This window comes from Rhagoletis pomonella, unplaced genomic scaffold (assembly GCF_013731165.1).
Source record: "Rhagoletis pomonella isolate Grant_MI unplaced genomic scaffold, Rhpom_1.0 Rhpom_scaffold_00013, whole genome shotgun sequence".
NCBI classification, from domain to species: domain Eukaryota; kingdom Metazoa; phylum Arthropoda; class Insecta; order Diptera; family Tephritidae; genus Rhagoletis; species Rhagoletis pomonella.
Window position 1 is genome coordinate 23,546,366 of NW_023458567.1, and position 17,238 is coordinate 23,563,603.

General features: G+C 38.9%; 1 protein-coding gene across 1 annotated transcript in view; it reads right to left on the reverse strand.

Moving 5' to 3' along the window:
* The window catches only part of LOC118749010 (zinc finger protein 239-like), a 22,801-nt gene extending 6,130 nt beyond the window's left edge, over positions 1 to 16,671 (reverse strand). The window contains exon 1 of the mRNA XM_036483792.1: positions 16,079 to 16,671. Within this exon, the coding sequence (XP_036339685.1) occupies positions 16,079 to 16,213 (135 nt within the window). The 5' untranslated portion in view covers positions 16,214 to 16,671. The remainder of the gene's footprint in view (positions 1 to 16,078) is intronic.
* Positions 16,672 to 17,238: the final 567 nt, after the last annotated feature.

The window sequence follows — 17,238 nt, forward strand, 5'->3', positions numbered from 1 at the left end:
TTTTTAATTAAATGGTAACAGATGCTGAAAAACGTTTTTTTTTTCTTAAATTGCCGTGACATAGTCCTTTTAGGTGTAAAGTTTCAGCCCATTCTGATGCCTCCTTCCACTTATATCAACACATGTCCACAATGACTATTTTCATATAAAAATGCAAGAAAAACTCGGTTTTCTCGAAATGAGTAACCGGTACAGAAAAACCGATTTAATTTTTGAAATTAGAGGGGCATAATACTTCTAGGTGTGAAGTTTCAGCCAATTCTGACCACTCCTTCTATTTTTGTCCATCATTTGTATGGAGTCGCGGCACTGTGCGACGGTTACGCGTGCTTCTCTCTCTGTCTATCAACAGTAAATTTTATATGTTGCTACGTCAAACAGACACGGCATACGTACTCCTCGGTGAGTGTGGGCAACTTAACATTATTTCCTGCTCATTGTTCATACAAAAAATCTTTGCGCATTATCATATGACCATTATTAAATCTTCCATCTTCTTCCATACATAGTATAAAGGAAAGTAGAGATTCTTTGTACGCGGTAATCTCGAAAACTACTGAACCGATTTCGACGAGATTTTCTCTAATGTGCTCTGTATCGACTGGAGAGGGATCTTTTTTGACTTAATAGGGTTGCCACCTGTCCAAAAAACTATAAGATCCGCACCGTTCGTTGGATTACAAAAGATGAGGTGTCAAATGAAAGGGATTGGCCTCTAGAAAAGCACAAATATTTTTTTTTAATAGCGTTGCCACCTGTTAATAAAATTACTAGATTCAATCGTAATAAGCGTAGGCATCAGTTCTGTACCGTCACTGTCAAATGAAAAGACTTAGCCTCTGGATGTGTAATAATGTATTATTTTTCTTAGTAGGGTTGCCACCTGTTTAAAAACTATAAGATCTTCACCGTCCGTTGGATAAAAAATGAGATACCAATTGAAAGTGCATAGCCTTCGTATGTACAAAAACTTTAAGTTTCTTGAGTAGGGTTGTCACCTATTTAAAATTACTATCTTCTATACATAGTATAAAGGAAAGGCGAGATATTTTAAGATTTTGTATGTATATAATAAACGAAGTACATGATGACATATGATTTCTTTCTCCAAATACGTAAATGTACATACATACATATGCATACATTCAGCGCGTGGCGAAGACTCGCCATCCGTGACCGGCTAGTTATTTATAAATCGATTTTATTCATTATCAACTTGATTTTTTTGTAACAGAACAGGCTTTAACACAGCCTTGAATGTACTGAACGTGCGCTCGACTTGAGTTCATACAAGTGGCGCCCAGTTTAAATATGGAACTTTTTTAAATATACAATAGGCCAAAAAAGGCAAATATCTTAAAAAAAGGCAACATCAAATGTGTATATATGGAATCAGGGAAAGCTTAATCGTGGACATTCTCTCTCTTAAGCAGAAAAAGGGCAATATCCATAAAATCCGCTCCCTGTTCATCAATAAGCTTTGTGCGCAAAGTATGGCTTCGCCTCCCTTGGTAATATAATGGGCGTAGTTCTAAAAAATATTGAACCTCATATCTTCGCTGGCATTAAATAAATGAATATTTCAATGATGTGAACGTACAACTTCAAGGCTCTAGTAAAACTGTTATAATTTTGATGCATAGATCTCATTCGGGCTTTTTAGGCTAAACTGAAAGTTATTGGTAAAGATATTGAGGCATATTCATAGCCAAAATAAAGTCGACTTTAAATTTAGTATCAGCTTTTTTAGCAATTTAATATTGACAGTTCCAAAAATTACAAACGTTTGCTAAACTTAACAAATCTAAAATCAGATCTGGATTAGCCGGATCAAGAGTCTCTGAAGAGTTTTCTTTGGTAATAAATTCTCTCATCGGAATTTCCATCGACGTTTTCTAAACTCAAATTTATTATGTTTCCTGATGTGACTTCACTTTATAAACTGAACTTGTTTAAATTTGATTGGTTGGAAATCGAAGATTTTGAAATGCAGCTGATTGAGTTCCAGTGTAATTCAATATGGACTAAACCTTAGTCGAAACAAGGAAATAGTTAGAATCAATCGAATTAGAAAGACCATCGGCCAATATGAGCCAAAATGCTTATACTAAAGTTTTGGAATCTTGGAATTCAACTCTAGACAAATGTTTAGCTGTCTGCAGAAGCTGGTGTTTGCACACAAGGCACACCGAGACATTTAAGAGACGCTTAAAACGTTTTTTTTTTTACGTAGAATACGTGTTACGTTTCGATATGAAGGCTATGCTCAAATATTGTAGTTGTAATTTTTAGAGCTTCATGAAAACGCTTATTGCAAGACAACTAATGAAACGATTTCAAAGAAAAGTGCAGCGTTTCAAAGATAAAATTCCAAACCTATCGATAGATTAAGTTTTGTAAGTAAGCAATCCGGTTTCTGTCGTAGAAACAACGGTAAATATTGGCTTGTTTTGGGTTAAATTTTGAGCTTTTAAAGTGCTCCAGCAGTTTATGACTTGCAGATATAACTTTCATTTTCGGGATATAGGTCCTTTGGGGCAATTGAAATATTATCGTGTACAAATCTTATATAAATTTAACAAATATTGAGCATTTTAAGGCAAAAAATTGTAGAACAAATTTGCAACTTTTTTTTATTACCAAATTGCTCGAAAAGCGCTCGAATGTTTTCTTTTCGTTTGGTATATGGGAAGTATTGGTTGATATCTTCAAATTATGTTTATTTTATTCAAATATATGGGCATAAATGACTTTCCATACAAAATCACTTCGTCATCATCTTGCAGACAGCTGTGTGTGTATTATGGCTTTTGAGTTACAGATGGCGCAGCTCCGGGGAAATATGTATAACCTAGAAATGGCATTCAAATATCTTAATTTCTAAACTGCATGGAGGAGCATTGCTACTCGTTTAAAAAATCAAGTTTATAAAATTTAAATATGGATCCCGATATGGGTGCCACACGAAAGAGGATGTGGTTTCAAAGTATTTTCAGTAAGGTTGCCACCTGTTTACAAAGTTTAATTCAATGTCTGCAATAGCCAAAAAAACTGACTTACTTAATGCAGATGTGAATCAAAATAGCTTTGAAGAAGCTTCATCCCCAAAACAGATGTAGCAGGATTGTCACCAATTTAAGAAATTAAGAAAGTTTCAGTTAAAAAATATTCTGAAGAAGCTTGCCACCTGTTTACAAATTTAAATTCAACCTATGTCATAGGTTAAATAAATTCCTTTAATAAGCATACTTATCAACTGCTTTACAGATATTTTATTTCGAAATTACATGCAGCCACCTGTTTTGAAATTTAAACGCAACTTGAATTAAGAAATCAGATGATTTAAATATGAATCACAATACGGGCGTCAGACGTTTTAGTTTGAAAATAATTTTGAGAAGTTTGCCAAATGTTCACAAAGTTAAGTTAGATGTGTGCAATAAGTTAAAAAAACTACTTCAGAATAAGTATTAATTAAAATGGCTTTGAAGAAACTTTATCCCCAAAACCCATGTAGCAGATTTGCCACCCGTTTTACAATTTAAATGCATCATGAATTAAGAAAATTAGATAATTTAAATATGTATATTTGGGTGTCAAACAGAAAATGTATAACAAGGGTTTAGTTTGACAATATTTTTACAGTCTTGTCATCTGTTTAAAAAGTCGAATTTATTTAAATTATACATAAATTACTGTATGAAATCTTAAAATATGTGCGACAAACGAAAGATTATTAGGAAATATTTAGCTTGAACAAACAGAATACTAAAAAGGGCTGCCACCTGTTTAAAAAGTTAAACTCAATTTATTTAATAAGTTACAAAAATCAATAAAAGATGGGTAGCACTTGAAATGCGTTTAACATTCAATCAAATAAAATCAAAAAGAATGTGCAGTTACAACCTGAGTTCGCTCTTAATATTATCACGTATTCTACGTTTAAGTTTAGCGGCTGAGGCTCCGGCACAGCCCGCAGGTCAAGACAAAGGCGCTGGACTGATCCTTTTTTTAATACTTTATTATTTAAGAGTCAACTAATGTTTCATGATTTATTTTTGGTACGCCAATTCTAAATTGAATATTTCTTTGAAAATAATGGCACGTGTATGTATAAAGGTTCGCCGGCCCTGAGTTAGAGACAGTGCACGGACTTCAAAAAAATTAAAAGTGGTAGATTTTACATACAAAAATTGGTAGAAGTTGGTAGATTTTTTTAAAAGAAACAATATTAGATAGTTTTTACTCATATAGAATAAAAGAAGGCGAATTCAGGTAAGGTAGTGTTATCAGAGCAGCTGGATTTTCGCCTTGGTGATTCTTATTTTCAAAATGATGTATTTGTTGAAATTATTATTGTAATTCCGCGTAAAATTTGTTAGTGACCGTTTTGTTTTTGAACTTCTGGTATCACCTTATATGAATTCACCTTGGAATAAATTGTATTTTTTATAATAAAACAAAAAACGTATTTACGTACGGTTGCCAGACGTACTGATTTTATCAGTACAGTACTGATTTTTCAACTCTTGTACTGATTTTATTCATTTCTTCAATCAGTACGCTAATGTCCTGATTTTTCAAAATTTGTACTGATTTGTACTGAATTTTCTATTCAAACAAAATACTTTAGTATTTTCTTAAGGTTTTTACATAACGTTGGAACTTCCTTAAACTGTACTGTAAAAAATAAGAATAATAAAATTTAACTATAGTTGACATGTTTTAGATAATGTTTGATATGCCCAAGAAATTAATACAACAAAAAGATTAATCGTTTTATGGGCATATCGCCGGGTCGTTAGGTACCAGTTGCGATAATATGATGGAGCTTAAATTATTTAAAAAGAAGGCTTACATTTTTGTCGAGTGTTATTAGTTATCTCGAAAATAACTTTCAGTTTAATAACAATAAATTGCAATATTCGAATGGCTTTTGCCTATACCTTACAACTCCTTTTTTCTCAATTTACTGACTCTGTAAAAGAGTTTTGCATACAAGACATAGAGTTAGATACTCTTTTTAGCGAATTCTTAGTCTTTCACAGTTTTTGCGTAGTTAAAAATTATTTAAGCCATGAGGAAATATAGATTGGTACTTTTTTACAGTATGAGAGGATCTTAAGAATAAAGTTTGTTTCCTGGCGCAAAGAGAAAAACCGGCTTCTAATTAAAATTTTTGAAAGTGAACTTCAAATTAAAAGTAATTTTAAAATGAAATGTATAGAATTCTTTGACTATTTAAACACTGAAAATGGGAATGATCTCATTATTGCTATTCAAAAATGTCATAAATATAAAATAATTTATTGGCTTCTGTGTACGATGATGTGTAGTGTAGCATGTTAAAATGAATAACATTTTTATATTTTATGAACTAATAGTGAACCCGTATTGCGTTTTTGTTTAAATTATTTTTTTTTATAAAAAAAGGTATTTTTTCCTTTTAAATGTTTTTTCTCAGATTTATACATACGAAGTATACAAATTGCATATCAGAAGAAAGGGTTTAATCACGTTTACGACGATATACATTTTTTAAGTTTAAGTCAGTTTAAACTTGTTTGAAATATAAGGTTTTTAATTTTTCGAACCCCCCTTTATAGCACCTGTAACATAGAAAAAGTTATATATCGTTGAAATAAGAGAAAAAGGCGTACCACGACTATGTTTTTACTTTTTTTAGTAGTTTACATACAGTAATTAAAAATAACTGTTTACCAAAGGTCTAATTTCGAACTTCGAAGGCCCATATCTCGAATTCGGAGGTTAACTTCGAAAAACGGAGAAATTACTTTTTTACCTATGACTCAATCTCTTAAAAAAATTGGTTTGGTGCAATACCCAGAAAAAAAGTTGATTTTGCCGTACAGTGTTATTGCTATTCAAAATGTCACAAATATAAAATAATTTTTTTTGCTCCTGTGTATAATGATGTGTGCACTCATTTTAAAATGAATAACACTTTTATTTTTTATGAACTATATTTTATTTATATACCAAAATATATAAATTATTTTCTGTTACTTACTTTCATAATTTTGCTTTGAATAAAAATGTACTGAAAAGTAATGATTTTTTTAGCATGAAAAAGTCTAATGTACTGATTTCGCGCATAAAAAATCTGGCAACCCTAATTTTACGCCAATAAAACATTCAAGAAAAAACGTAAAAATGAGCCCGAATCGTGGCATCCGTGATGGAATGAAACACGTTTCGATTCGAATAAAATAAAATGACAGCCGTTTGTCTTAAATATATTTTAAGCTGAAAAAGCAAACTCGCCACCAAATGCCGTAATCCAATAAGAAATTTCGATTCGAATTTGATTCGAACACGGATGCCTTTATTCTACATTAAAAAAAAAACAATTACTCTGCACCACAAAATTGTTTGATAAAAATTAGTTTTGAAATGCTTGAAGTTTGCAACCAATTCATTTGGCAGTCTGCTACACAAAGTATTGCAAACGAAAAATATTTCCATAAACAGCTGATAGAGATGCAATTTCACTTTTAAATTGGCCATGGTCAGAGTTAACTTTTCATATTTATTTTATGTGTATTCGATGGCAAAATATGTATACACTGCGTTCATTTAAATCTTTTTGCTTTCTTTCCGAAAAATATTGGTAGATTTTAAGCCTTTGTTGGTAAAAATGGTAGAAAATAAAATACTGCTAAAAAGTTGGTAGATCTACCAATAAAGTGGTAAAGTCCGTGCACTGGGTAGAGACCAGAAGCGATTCTTGTGGGTACGGTTCAAATCGCAGCTCACAACATCCGGATATTTATATCCACATATCCTCTGGGTAGCAGCCAAACACCCGTTTGGGAGCGAGCTAAAGTGAGAAGGCGTAAAACTTCGGATGCGCTGAGTTTGGGTCCCGCCACGTTAAAACCCCGCCCAATGAAAAAGAACATACAGCCTCGGATGCGACGCCCTTTTTTTGATGACGACCACGGCAAACGTATAAAGGACTATGATTTAAGGGTATGCGCCTGGAATATCCGGACCCTTAATGGGGAAGGTGCCTCTGCCCGGCTGGTTGATGTCCTCGGGAAGACAAAGGCTGACATCATCGCCATCCAAGAAATGCGATGGACGGGGCAAGGAAAAATAAGTGTGAAGCCCTGCGACGTCTACTACAGTTGTCACGTAAAGGAGCGCAAATTCGGTGTTGGATTCGTGGTAGGAGAGAGACTCCGTCGCCGAGTATTGGCGTTCACCCCGGTGGACGAACGTCTAGCCACAATCCGCATCAAAGCTAGATTCTTCAACATCTCGCTCATCTGCGCCCATGCCCCGCCGGAAGAGAAGAGTGAGGCGTCCAAGGATCTCTTCCTATGAAAGCTTGGAACGTACATATGGGCGCTGCCCCTGACACGATGTCAAAATCGTGCTTGGCGATTTTAATGCTAAGGTGGGCAAGGAAGGGATCTTTGGCGACACTGTCGGAAACGTCCGATAACGGACTGAGGCTGATCGACTTCGCCGGAGCCCGAAACATGGTAATATGTAGTTTTAGGTTCCAGCGTAAGAACATCCACCAAGCTACATGGCTGTCTCCAGATCGAAAAACGAGAAACCAAATCGATCATGTTATGATAGACGGAAGGCATGCTTCAAGCTTTTTAGACGTACGTACACTCCTAGGGCCAAACATCGACTCGGACCACTATCTTGTTCTAGCCAAGATACGCACCCGCCTCTGTGCAGCAAAAAATGTGGAAGTAGTTGGATTTCAGCGAGCCCGAAAGAACAACTGGTACGATGAAGAATGTCAGGAAGCCGCAGTGAAAAAAGACGCCGCCTATTGGGCCACGCTGCGATCAGGCGCAACGCGAGCCATGTGGGACCGTTATAGGGAACTGAAGAAGGAAGCGAGACGTATTTGCCGCAATAAGAAGAGAGAGGCCGAAATGAGTGCGAAGAGCTGGAAATGCTGGCCGACAGGAAGAACGCCCAGAGGGTTAGGCGACTTACGGAAGGTTTCCAGATCGGGTCGAACTCCTGTAAGAACAACAATGGCGACCTAGTGACCAATGTCCAGAATATACTTAAGCTATGGAGAGAACACTTACAACCTACTGAATGGTGGCAGCGCTGAGAGTAATGAAGAAGACGAACCCGAGTCCCCAGTCGATGATGATGGAGTAGCTGTCCCACCGCCTGACTAAGACGAGGTACGAATAGCGATTACGCGGCTGAAAAACAACAAAGCTGCTGGAGCTGACGGCCTGCCAGCCGAGCTATTCAAGAACGGCGGTGAGGAGCTGATGCATGCATCAGCTCGTATGCAGAATATGGTCAGATGAACGCATGCCCGACGACTGGAATTTAAGTTTACTCTGCCCAATTCACAAGGAAGGCGACCCCACCATTCGCGCCAACTACCGCGGAATCAGCCTTCTAAGCATAGGTTATAAGGTCTTATCGAGTGTATTGTGTGAAAGACTAAACCCCATGTGAACGAACTGATTGGACCTTACCAGTATGGCTTTAAGCCTGCAAATCCACCATAGATCAGGTATTCACAATACGCCAAATCTTGAAAAAGACCCGCATACAATTGCTGGCGTATGCCGACGACATCGATATTATCGGTAAAAATAAGGGCTACGTCTGTTCTGCCTTCTCGGCATTGTATAGAGAAGCAAAGCGAATGGGTCTGGTGGTGAACGAGGGCAAAACGAAGTATCTCCTGTCATCACATAAACAGTCAGAGCATAGGCGTCTTGGCACCCACGTCACTGTTGACAGTTACAAGTTTAAAAAAGTAGACGACTTCGTTTATTTGACAACCAGCACTAACACCAATAATAATATCAGCCTTGAAATCCAACGGAGAATCACTCTTGCCAACAAGTGCTACTTTGGGCTGAGTAGGCAATTGAGAAGTAAAGTCCTCTCTCGACGTACGAAAACCACACTCTACAAGTCACTCATCATGTCTGTGCTGGTGTATGGCGCGGAGGCATGGACAATGAAAGCATCTGATGAGGCGGCTCTTGGAGTTTTCGAGAGAAAGATTTTGGAAACATTTGCGGACCTTCACGCGTTGGTGATGGTGAATATCGCAGACGATTTAACGATGAGCTGTATGAGCTTTACAACGATATAGACATAGTGCAGCGAATTAAAATTCAGCGGCTCCGCTGGCTTGACCATGTCGTTCGAATCGACAGAAACGCTCCTGCTCTGAAAATATTCAACGTGGCCCGCGATGATGGTAACAGAAGAAGACCAGGTGGTGAAGGACTTGGCTTCACTTGGCATTTCCAATTGGCGTCAGTTAGCACAGAATAGAAATGACTGGCGTGCTGTTTTGGACTCGGCCAAAATCGAGTAGGCGGTTACAGCGCCAATAAAGAAGAAGAAGTTATTTAGGTTAGGTTAGGTAAGGTGACAGCCCCGTGTAACCGGAGCTCACTTAGACAATGTAAGATTGCCCTTTTGTGATAACACAATTTGGAACGGCCCCCCAAACTTTAACGTTAAAATGCTCCGAGCCGATTATGTATTTACGAATACGGCTGTTCTTAATGCCCCAGAGCTCCTCGGGGCTATTTAGAAAGTGAGAGCCAAAGTACTTCAACCTTAGCCTCGCAAACGCTGGGCACCTAAGAAGGTAGTGTTGAGGTGATTCTACCTCGTCCATTTCCAGGCAACTGCGACAGAAGGGGTACGGTTATTGCGTGAATACCGAAAGGACAGTGGTCTGTTAAAACCCCCACCAGAAGTAAGGGCTGTGGCTTTGTGAGTGTGAGGAGTGCCCTCGACTGCCCCCGGTCCACCCTCGGCCAAAAGGACCTTGCAATCTCGCATGTTGTGGTATTCGCCCAGTGCTCGCTGAGCTGACATAAGGATCCATCCAAGAATGTACCGCAAGTGATCAATGGCACCCCCATCCGTAAAGAAGTTCAGCGCACCCCTCCTCCAGAGGTCCCGCACGGCCCACTAATCCCTTGAGGGAAAGTTGACAGAGAAGAATCTCTTAGGAGCCGTATCGTTTGTGCAGTAACCCGTACAATCCGGGATGAAATCGAAGCCTCCTAGAACTCCAGAGTGTCCAGTCTCTAAGTTGGTCAACAAATCGGCTTCCCTTCCTGTTTGAGGTAATAAAAGTGTGTATATTACCAATATTACAGATAGCTTTATTATATAATATAAAATCAAGTAAAAACTCACTTCTTTGGTTGATTTCAGTATACCCATCATACCGCGTGATGCCCCTTTGCATCGGTCCCGATAACGATGGGAAACTTCATCTTTGGTCTTTGCGATCGTAGGCTATGTAGGTCGAGACCAGCCATAGTTTCATGGATTTGCTTTCCACAGAGATGCTGGCCGCGTCTTCATCGCTGAACTGTGCGAGTAAATCATAAGATATGTCGTCACTAGATACGAATAAAGGCGCGCCATTGCTTTAACGGCAAAAAAGGACGCATTGACAGAAAAAGGCGCGTATAAGAAATTTCGGCGAAAAAAAACGCGCAAACCTACTAGTTGACGGTGAAGAAAGATGCGTAAACATAGATCTATACCTTGCCAATGACTGTCTCTTCAGCATTATTCACAAAAAAATTCTTTGGGGAATGTACACACTATTACACCCGAAACATAGTTTACGCGAAAATAAGTTTACGTGTCTTTCTTCGCCGTCAAATAGGTTGAGGCGTATTTTTTTGCCGTCGGCTAGGTTTAGGTGCCTTTCGTTGCTGGAGTTTTACATTTCTTGATTAATATAGTACATGCTCTTATCTTATCTGCCACTGGGTTCGACACTAAGTGGTAAGCGTCAAGTTGAGTCCGCAAACACTGTTATTTACAACCCAGGCCTTCTGGACAAAAATTAGATCCGCCCCTTTATCGCTGGGGTGAAGGAACAGAGCTGCGAAGCAGCGTTAGAGTGTTGAAGGTTTATCTGTAGAACCTTCATCCACAGCTTACGGAAGTTCGACTCCGTCCATTACTTCTGGAGCAGTTTCTTCGAACGTCTTGACGATGGTATCATCGCCCCCCTCTAATTCCGACATTAGAAGCCAGTTTCCGAATTCCCTCGTTCACGGCTAAGTACCGACCCTTTACCAGAAACAGATTGTGTATTGCTCTATATTTCCACTGCCAAGTCAAGTGGCCTCGGCGGCATTTTTAAAGCTTCCTGGAAAGTCTACGTTTGACACGACAGATGTATTGCCCGTGCAGGCTCCGCTGGAAACCCAGATGCTGGTTGCTCGCTACCCACCAGGCGTTTAGAGCTGCTGACTCCAGACGCAACATACTGTTCTGAGAGCCGTTTAGACAACTTCGAGACTGATATTACTTATTTATTTATATATTTAAATCAATGCTAGCCGAAAAGAGAAAATCTTAAAATGAGAATCCTATTAGTTATGTTACACAAAAATGAGAATGTGTTGGTGGTAATGCACAAAAAAAATGTACATATGTGTTGTATTACTTATTATAAAAACTTCGGTCTGTTTTTTTTTTTGGTGTTATTTTATTGGGCGATATTTTTAGAGCTAAACAACATAGAAACATAAAACATTGAAAGAAGGTTAACGACCCCAAGAAAGAAAAAAGTTGTTAAAATTTTGTATGTACTTTAATTTCTTTGGGGATAATTTAAATGTGGATTTCTGAGCAAAAAAGCTAACGTGCTTCGAGCACTCTGAATATTAAAAGAAAAATTCGTTTATTTCAAGTGCAAATTAAATAAATATATATTTATTTAAAAATTAGGTAAAGCTTGACATTTAAGAACAATTTAAAATAACAATCAAACCAAAAGGTAAATAACAAAACATATTTTATGTTTTAATTAAAGACTAGTCTGGTATTAAAAAAAATATAAAATTGACATAATTCACATAATTACATAAATTACTCAGTGTGCCTATTTTATTCAACAATAATGCAACATCAACCTGCTACGTCTAATGTTTGCATGCAACTAAATAAAATTTTTTGCTCTTCTACTCTTTCTGTTGACGTTCGGATTGTATACGTGTAACAGGCAAATTCACGCACGCCGGTAGTTTATTGTCAAAAATTTCTCATGCACATACAACTTGTATGGGACCAACCGAAATTGAACGGCGTGCGTAAAAAGCTAACTCAAATTCCAAGATTTGTATTGCGTGACATTTCGATTTGACGTTTGTGCTCAATTGACATTTTGGCGCGACTATGAATTCAAATTTCGCTCAACAAACTTCTGTAAATTTTACGGAAATGCAACTCTGATAAATCACGCACGCAAATTGATTTCGGTTAATCAAATGAGAAAAACTTGTGTGCGTGCGTAGAAAAACACACGCCGGTAATATTAGGTTGCGCTGTAAGAAGGCGATTGGGTACATGTGAAAAGCCGAATATATTTCATTTCCCAGGAAAGTGTTTGGCGTGCATTGATTTAAATTCATATTTCTGGTTCGTTGGTCGCCTACTGAGCCGAATCCGTTCGGCGATCGAATAAATAGGTAAGAGGAACTAGCGGTAGGCCACAGCAGAGCCCCGTGCTGAGGTACCGTTACTTCCGGAGGCGGACATGTATCCCGGATGTGCCGTTAGGATAAAGTCGAAAAACCTCTGACTGCAAACCATCCAATGGGCACGGTGACGCATGACACCCTGGAATAGGGGGAGAGGTTAGAATCGACACCCTCCGGGTCTAGATCCATAGTGTTCTGTGGAAACAGGGTCAGCTCTTGAAGGATGCGATAACGCGCACTATGGTCTTGATGTGGGAGTGCCTATAAATATAGAAACAACACACATATGTAGCTGTTATGCTTCATACACACCTTGCATTTTCTTAACTCTGTCGTCTATATTAGCTTTTCACGTAAGCTTCCTATCTGAGTCCTAGATATTTAAAATTCTTCTTCAAAGGAATCTCCACACCCTAGAAAATAAGCGGGGAGAATTCAGTTGAATCGGGGGTTTATTCGGAGTCTCCTACTAGGAGGGAGATAAATGTGTATGAGTCTCCAGCGTCCGATTCTTCCTGGCTTAAGAAGGGGAGTGATACTACCCATTAGCCACATCTTGAGACAGGATGGACAGGGGGATGGAATTGTGACCGCGTGAATTAAGGCCGCCTTCTTATTTGTTTGGTGGCCTAATTTCATTTTTTGATCGCGTCCTAACTTCATGAATTATTTTCGCGCGGCCTAATTTCACTTGTCAAAATGAATTATGCCCGCGCGGCCTAATTTTATTTTTTGATCGCTGCCTAATTTCACTTGGCAAAATGAATTATGTTCGTGCGGCCTAATTTGATTTTTTGATCGTTTTTGATTGGCAGAATTAAGTTATCCGCATAAAATCACAAATAAATTTTATTTTTCATTTGGTCGACAAATCAATCCACAAAATAAAGAAAGGTGTTATCCGCAAAAGATGTTCCGCGCCCCTCTTGTTCGGCAACACAGAAAGGAGAATCCTACTTAGTGAGGGTAATAATCCCTAAGCGCGGCCGAAGGCCGCCTACGCAGAAACGTGTTCTACAAAAGGTGTGAGCTCCTCTTCTTCGGCAACACAGAAAGGAGAATTCCACTTAGTGAGTGTTATAATGCCTAAGCGCGGCCGAAGGCCGCCTACGTAGAAAAGTGATCTATGAGGGATGGAATTTTTACCGCGTGAATTAAGGCCGCCTTCTTATTTGTTTGGCGGCCTAATTTCATTTTTTGACCGCGGTCTTAATACACGCGGCCATAATTCACGGAGCCGGTGGACAGTGACAAGTTGAATGCGGAGGTGATTTACTCAACTACCGCATTCCCTAGCTTATTCAGCATCTGCGTGGAAATTTCACCTGTGCCTTCCGCTTTGGCGTTGTTGACGGTGGCATATGCCTCTTTCGTTGCAAAGGACTTTGTTGTGTCTCGGTCGGAGCTTTCGAGCTTTGTGTAGCTCACTACGGCGGGCTTTGTCTCTCTCTGATCATGCAATGAATTGCCGGCTGAAGTGCGCGAACGTCTGCGGATCCAACGTTACGGTATTGCCAAATGTAAGGGCAACCGCTGTCTTTACGTTTCGTCCGATGGGAAAGAATCTTAACTGTCGTCCACAGTTTGCTTGCTCCGCAGGGTTGATTGCAAGTCCGGAGATGATAATTGCCATGTTGACATCGCTGATGCAGGAAACCCCAGGATTAAGGCTCAGTTATGCATACTTGGCATTGCATGAGAGTTGTCACATAAGAAATCTTTTAAATGAGCTTTGCGTGTAAGAGATTACTCAACGCACAGCATTACATATGTAAAAGTCTGTTGATTTTTGACTTCTACTGAAGTGCAGTGCAAAGTATGCATAACTGAGCCTTTAGCCAGTTGGATTTGCTCTTGCACGTCTACGAGTCCCTGGGCGGATTTTAGCCATCCTGCCGGCTGCTGTGTTGATGATCCCGCGGAAGTTTTGGTCAGTTATGCGCGCAAATGATTGCAGTGTAAAAGTGTTGAATTTGCGGTCGGTATATTCTGTAAAACTGTGCCCATTGGCCTTCCCGGGTGCTTATGTACGGTTCTCGAGTAAGAAAAAGCTTTAGGCTGGTCTAACGCGATTACTAAGGGCATGTGGTTTGACGCGAGAGGTCGGTACTGAGCCGCGTTATACAATATAAGGCGATGTCGCCTCCCGCGCCGATCTCTTCCAAGAAAAGTAAAGTCATCCTAATTCAGACGCTTCGAGCCCCAGTGGTGTTCAATCTCCTGGACGGCCGAGTCTGAAATTTTATTACTCCTCATAAAACAGACTATCTCATCGATCTTACCTTGAAGACCGTTGCAATTGAACTGCAATAGTATGACCGGTTTTAGCCTGGTGATTGTTACGCGTGTGGTAACAGTGCTGGTTGTGGACCAAATGGTGCAACCGCTGGTGTTATCACCGGCCTGTGCATCGGTTTCGGTGTATGCTGCGGTTGGCGGTGGGTGTTGTGAGTAAGCCGCAGGTTGCAGCACTCCACGCACGATGGTTGTACCAATTATTGAATGCACCTTAAAAATGTTGTATTGGGCCTCACCAGATTGGTGCTAACGCTGCAGAACCATTTGTGCTGAGTGAATGTCCTGGGTTGCGTGCTGGGAGTTGATCCACTGGTCAATGGTTGGGTGGGAGCTTATGCAGAGCGACGCGTTTGTAGTGAGTTGTTGCGACACTATGTAACACAGCTAGCGCTCCTTTCTGTTGTGCCGCACATCCGAGCATGCTTTTAGGCGGTACCAGTTGTTGCAGCTTAAAGAGTTACATATGTATATTTCTGCGCCAAACACTACATGTCCACGGCACGATGCTTTATTTTATGTATTAGGAGTATGCGGAGCAGACTTGCTCGTAGGCCATGCTCCCATGGCGAAAAAAGGCTGCTATAGTGGTGGTCGTTGGTCGGAGATGGTACTCCGTGTCAATCCGATAAACGTAGAACCGACCATATTGGAATTGATTCTACCTTTCATTCTTATTACGAAAAAATTAAGAGAGGATGGAAGCGTTGCCTTGAAGCTATGATCACAGACAATGCTCCGAATCTTAGAATTGCTAGCTGGCCATGACATAAGCCCTTGTAAAACACATGTTTAATCCAGAAGTCGGGTTTTATTTTAATTAAGTTAATGATGCGAAGTTACACTTATAAACTTATTTTAATAGAAACTTAGTTTAATTTATCCTAATCAGCATGTAGCACTTTCTGGGGTAATGTACCGTGAGTTTTCATATGACCACAAAGGCCCGAACTTTGCGCAAAACGTTTTCCACAAAATTTGCATGTATATTTCTTTTCCGCGTTGTGAATCAGCTGATGCTGTCGCAATTGCTTAAGATTTTTAAAGCCCTTGTTACACACTCTACAAATTTCATCTCGCTTATTCTTATGAACGGCCATGTGTTCGCGTAACCTTGTCGTTTCATAGAACATTTTTGGACAAAATTTACATTTGTGACGATGTCGTTTTTCGTGGTGCCGGTGCATGTGCAATAAAAGGTGCGATGACGTCAAAGCTTTCTCGCCACAAATAGAACAAACAAAGGGCCTTTCGCCTGTGTGTGTACGCATATGGATTTTAATTTCTGTGGTTGTTGCGCACGGCTTGTTGCACACTTCACAATTGTACTGGTAGTCCTGTACGTGTCTTCTCAGATGTACCGTCAAATTATTACTTAAATGAAAACCATGGCCACAGACATTACATTTGAAGGGCATCGAGCCATCGTGTTTTGCAAAATGTACTTTGAGCTGACCTAACCCAGGAAGCAATTTCCCACATTGGGAGCATTCAAAGGGCGCAACGTCGACTTCGAGGAATGCTATATGATCGTAAAATGGGTAGGTGGGTTTATGAATGGAATTATTTTTTTTTGCATGCTATTTTTAGTTTCTTTTCATTTGAGCAGATTTTTCGTAACAGTATAATTTCTTTTTCCAAATCCTGTTGTGACAGTTTCAGACCAGTTTTTGTGTTAAATGCATTAAAAACAGCGCTTAAAGCCTCTCGGCGTCTATTTCTGAACCTATAAGCGATTTCCTCCTCATTCCAAAGGCAAGCATTTAATTTATATATTTCAGCCAAAGCTATGCATTGCGCATCATCCAGTATTGAACTATTTCGAGGACATTTGTTATTAGAGTTGTATTTGCTCTGTAAAAAAATAAAATTATTTGTTTAATTAACAATTACATACGTCTATTCAAAATAATTTTTAAAATTCTGGATTGATATTCTAGTTATAGTTATTTCCCACTTACGCGATGTCATGGTGGAATTATGCATAAAAAGATTCTTTACTTGCATACAAAAACGGGAGATATGTTCAAAAACTGCATATATTCAGATACTCTATACGAAACCTCCCGGAAAACCATATGTAAAAATCCAGTGAGGCAATATAAATAGAAAAATACCCAAAAACAATAATTACCTTTCAAAAAGCAAAGGGTTAAACTTTAAGTTTAACTCTATAAAAAAATTTGCGTTATTTTCCGTGGCTCCTTGACCTACTCACGTCGTTATGAAGCCAACATAAACATAAAATACAAAAAGCTCTAAGAATTGCCGTTATTCAGCAATTTGTACTTTATTTTTATTTTTTTAACTCATATATGTATTTTATTGCGATCTGCTTTTTTTAACATTAAGCAATATTTGAAACTTAAATATTAAATAGGAAAATAATCATGTATGAAGTACACCCAGTTGAGCAACCATCTCTATTCGCAGGTATTCAATG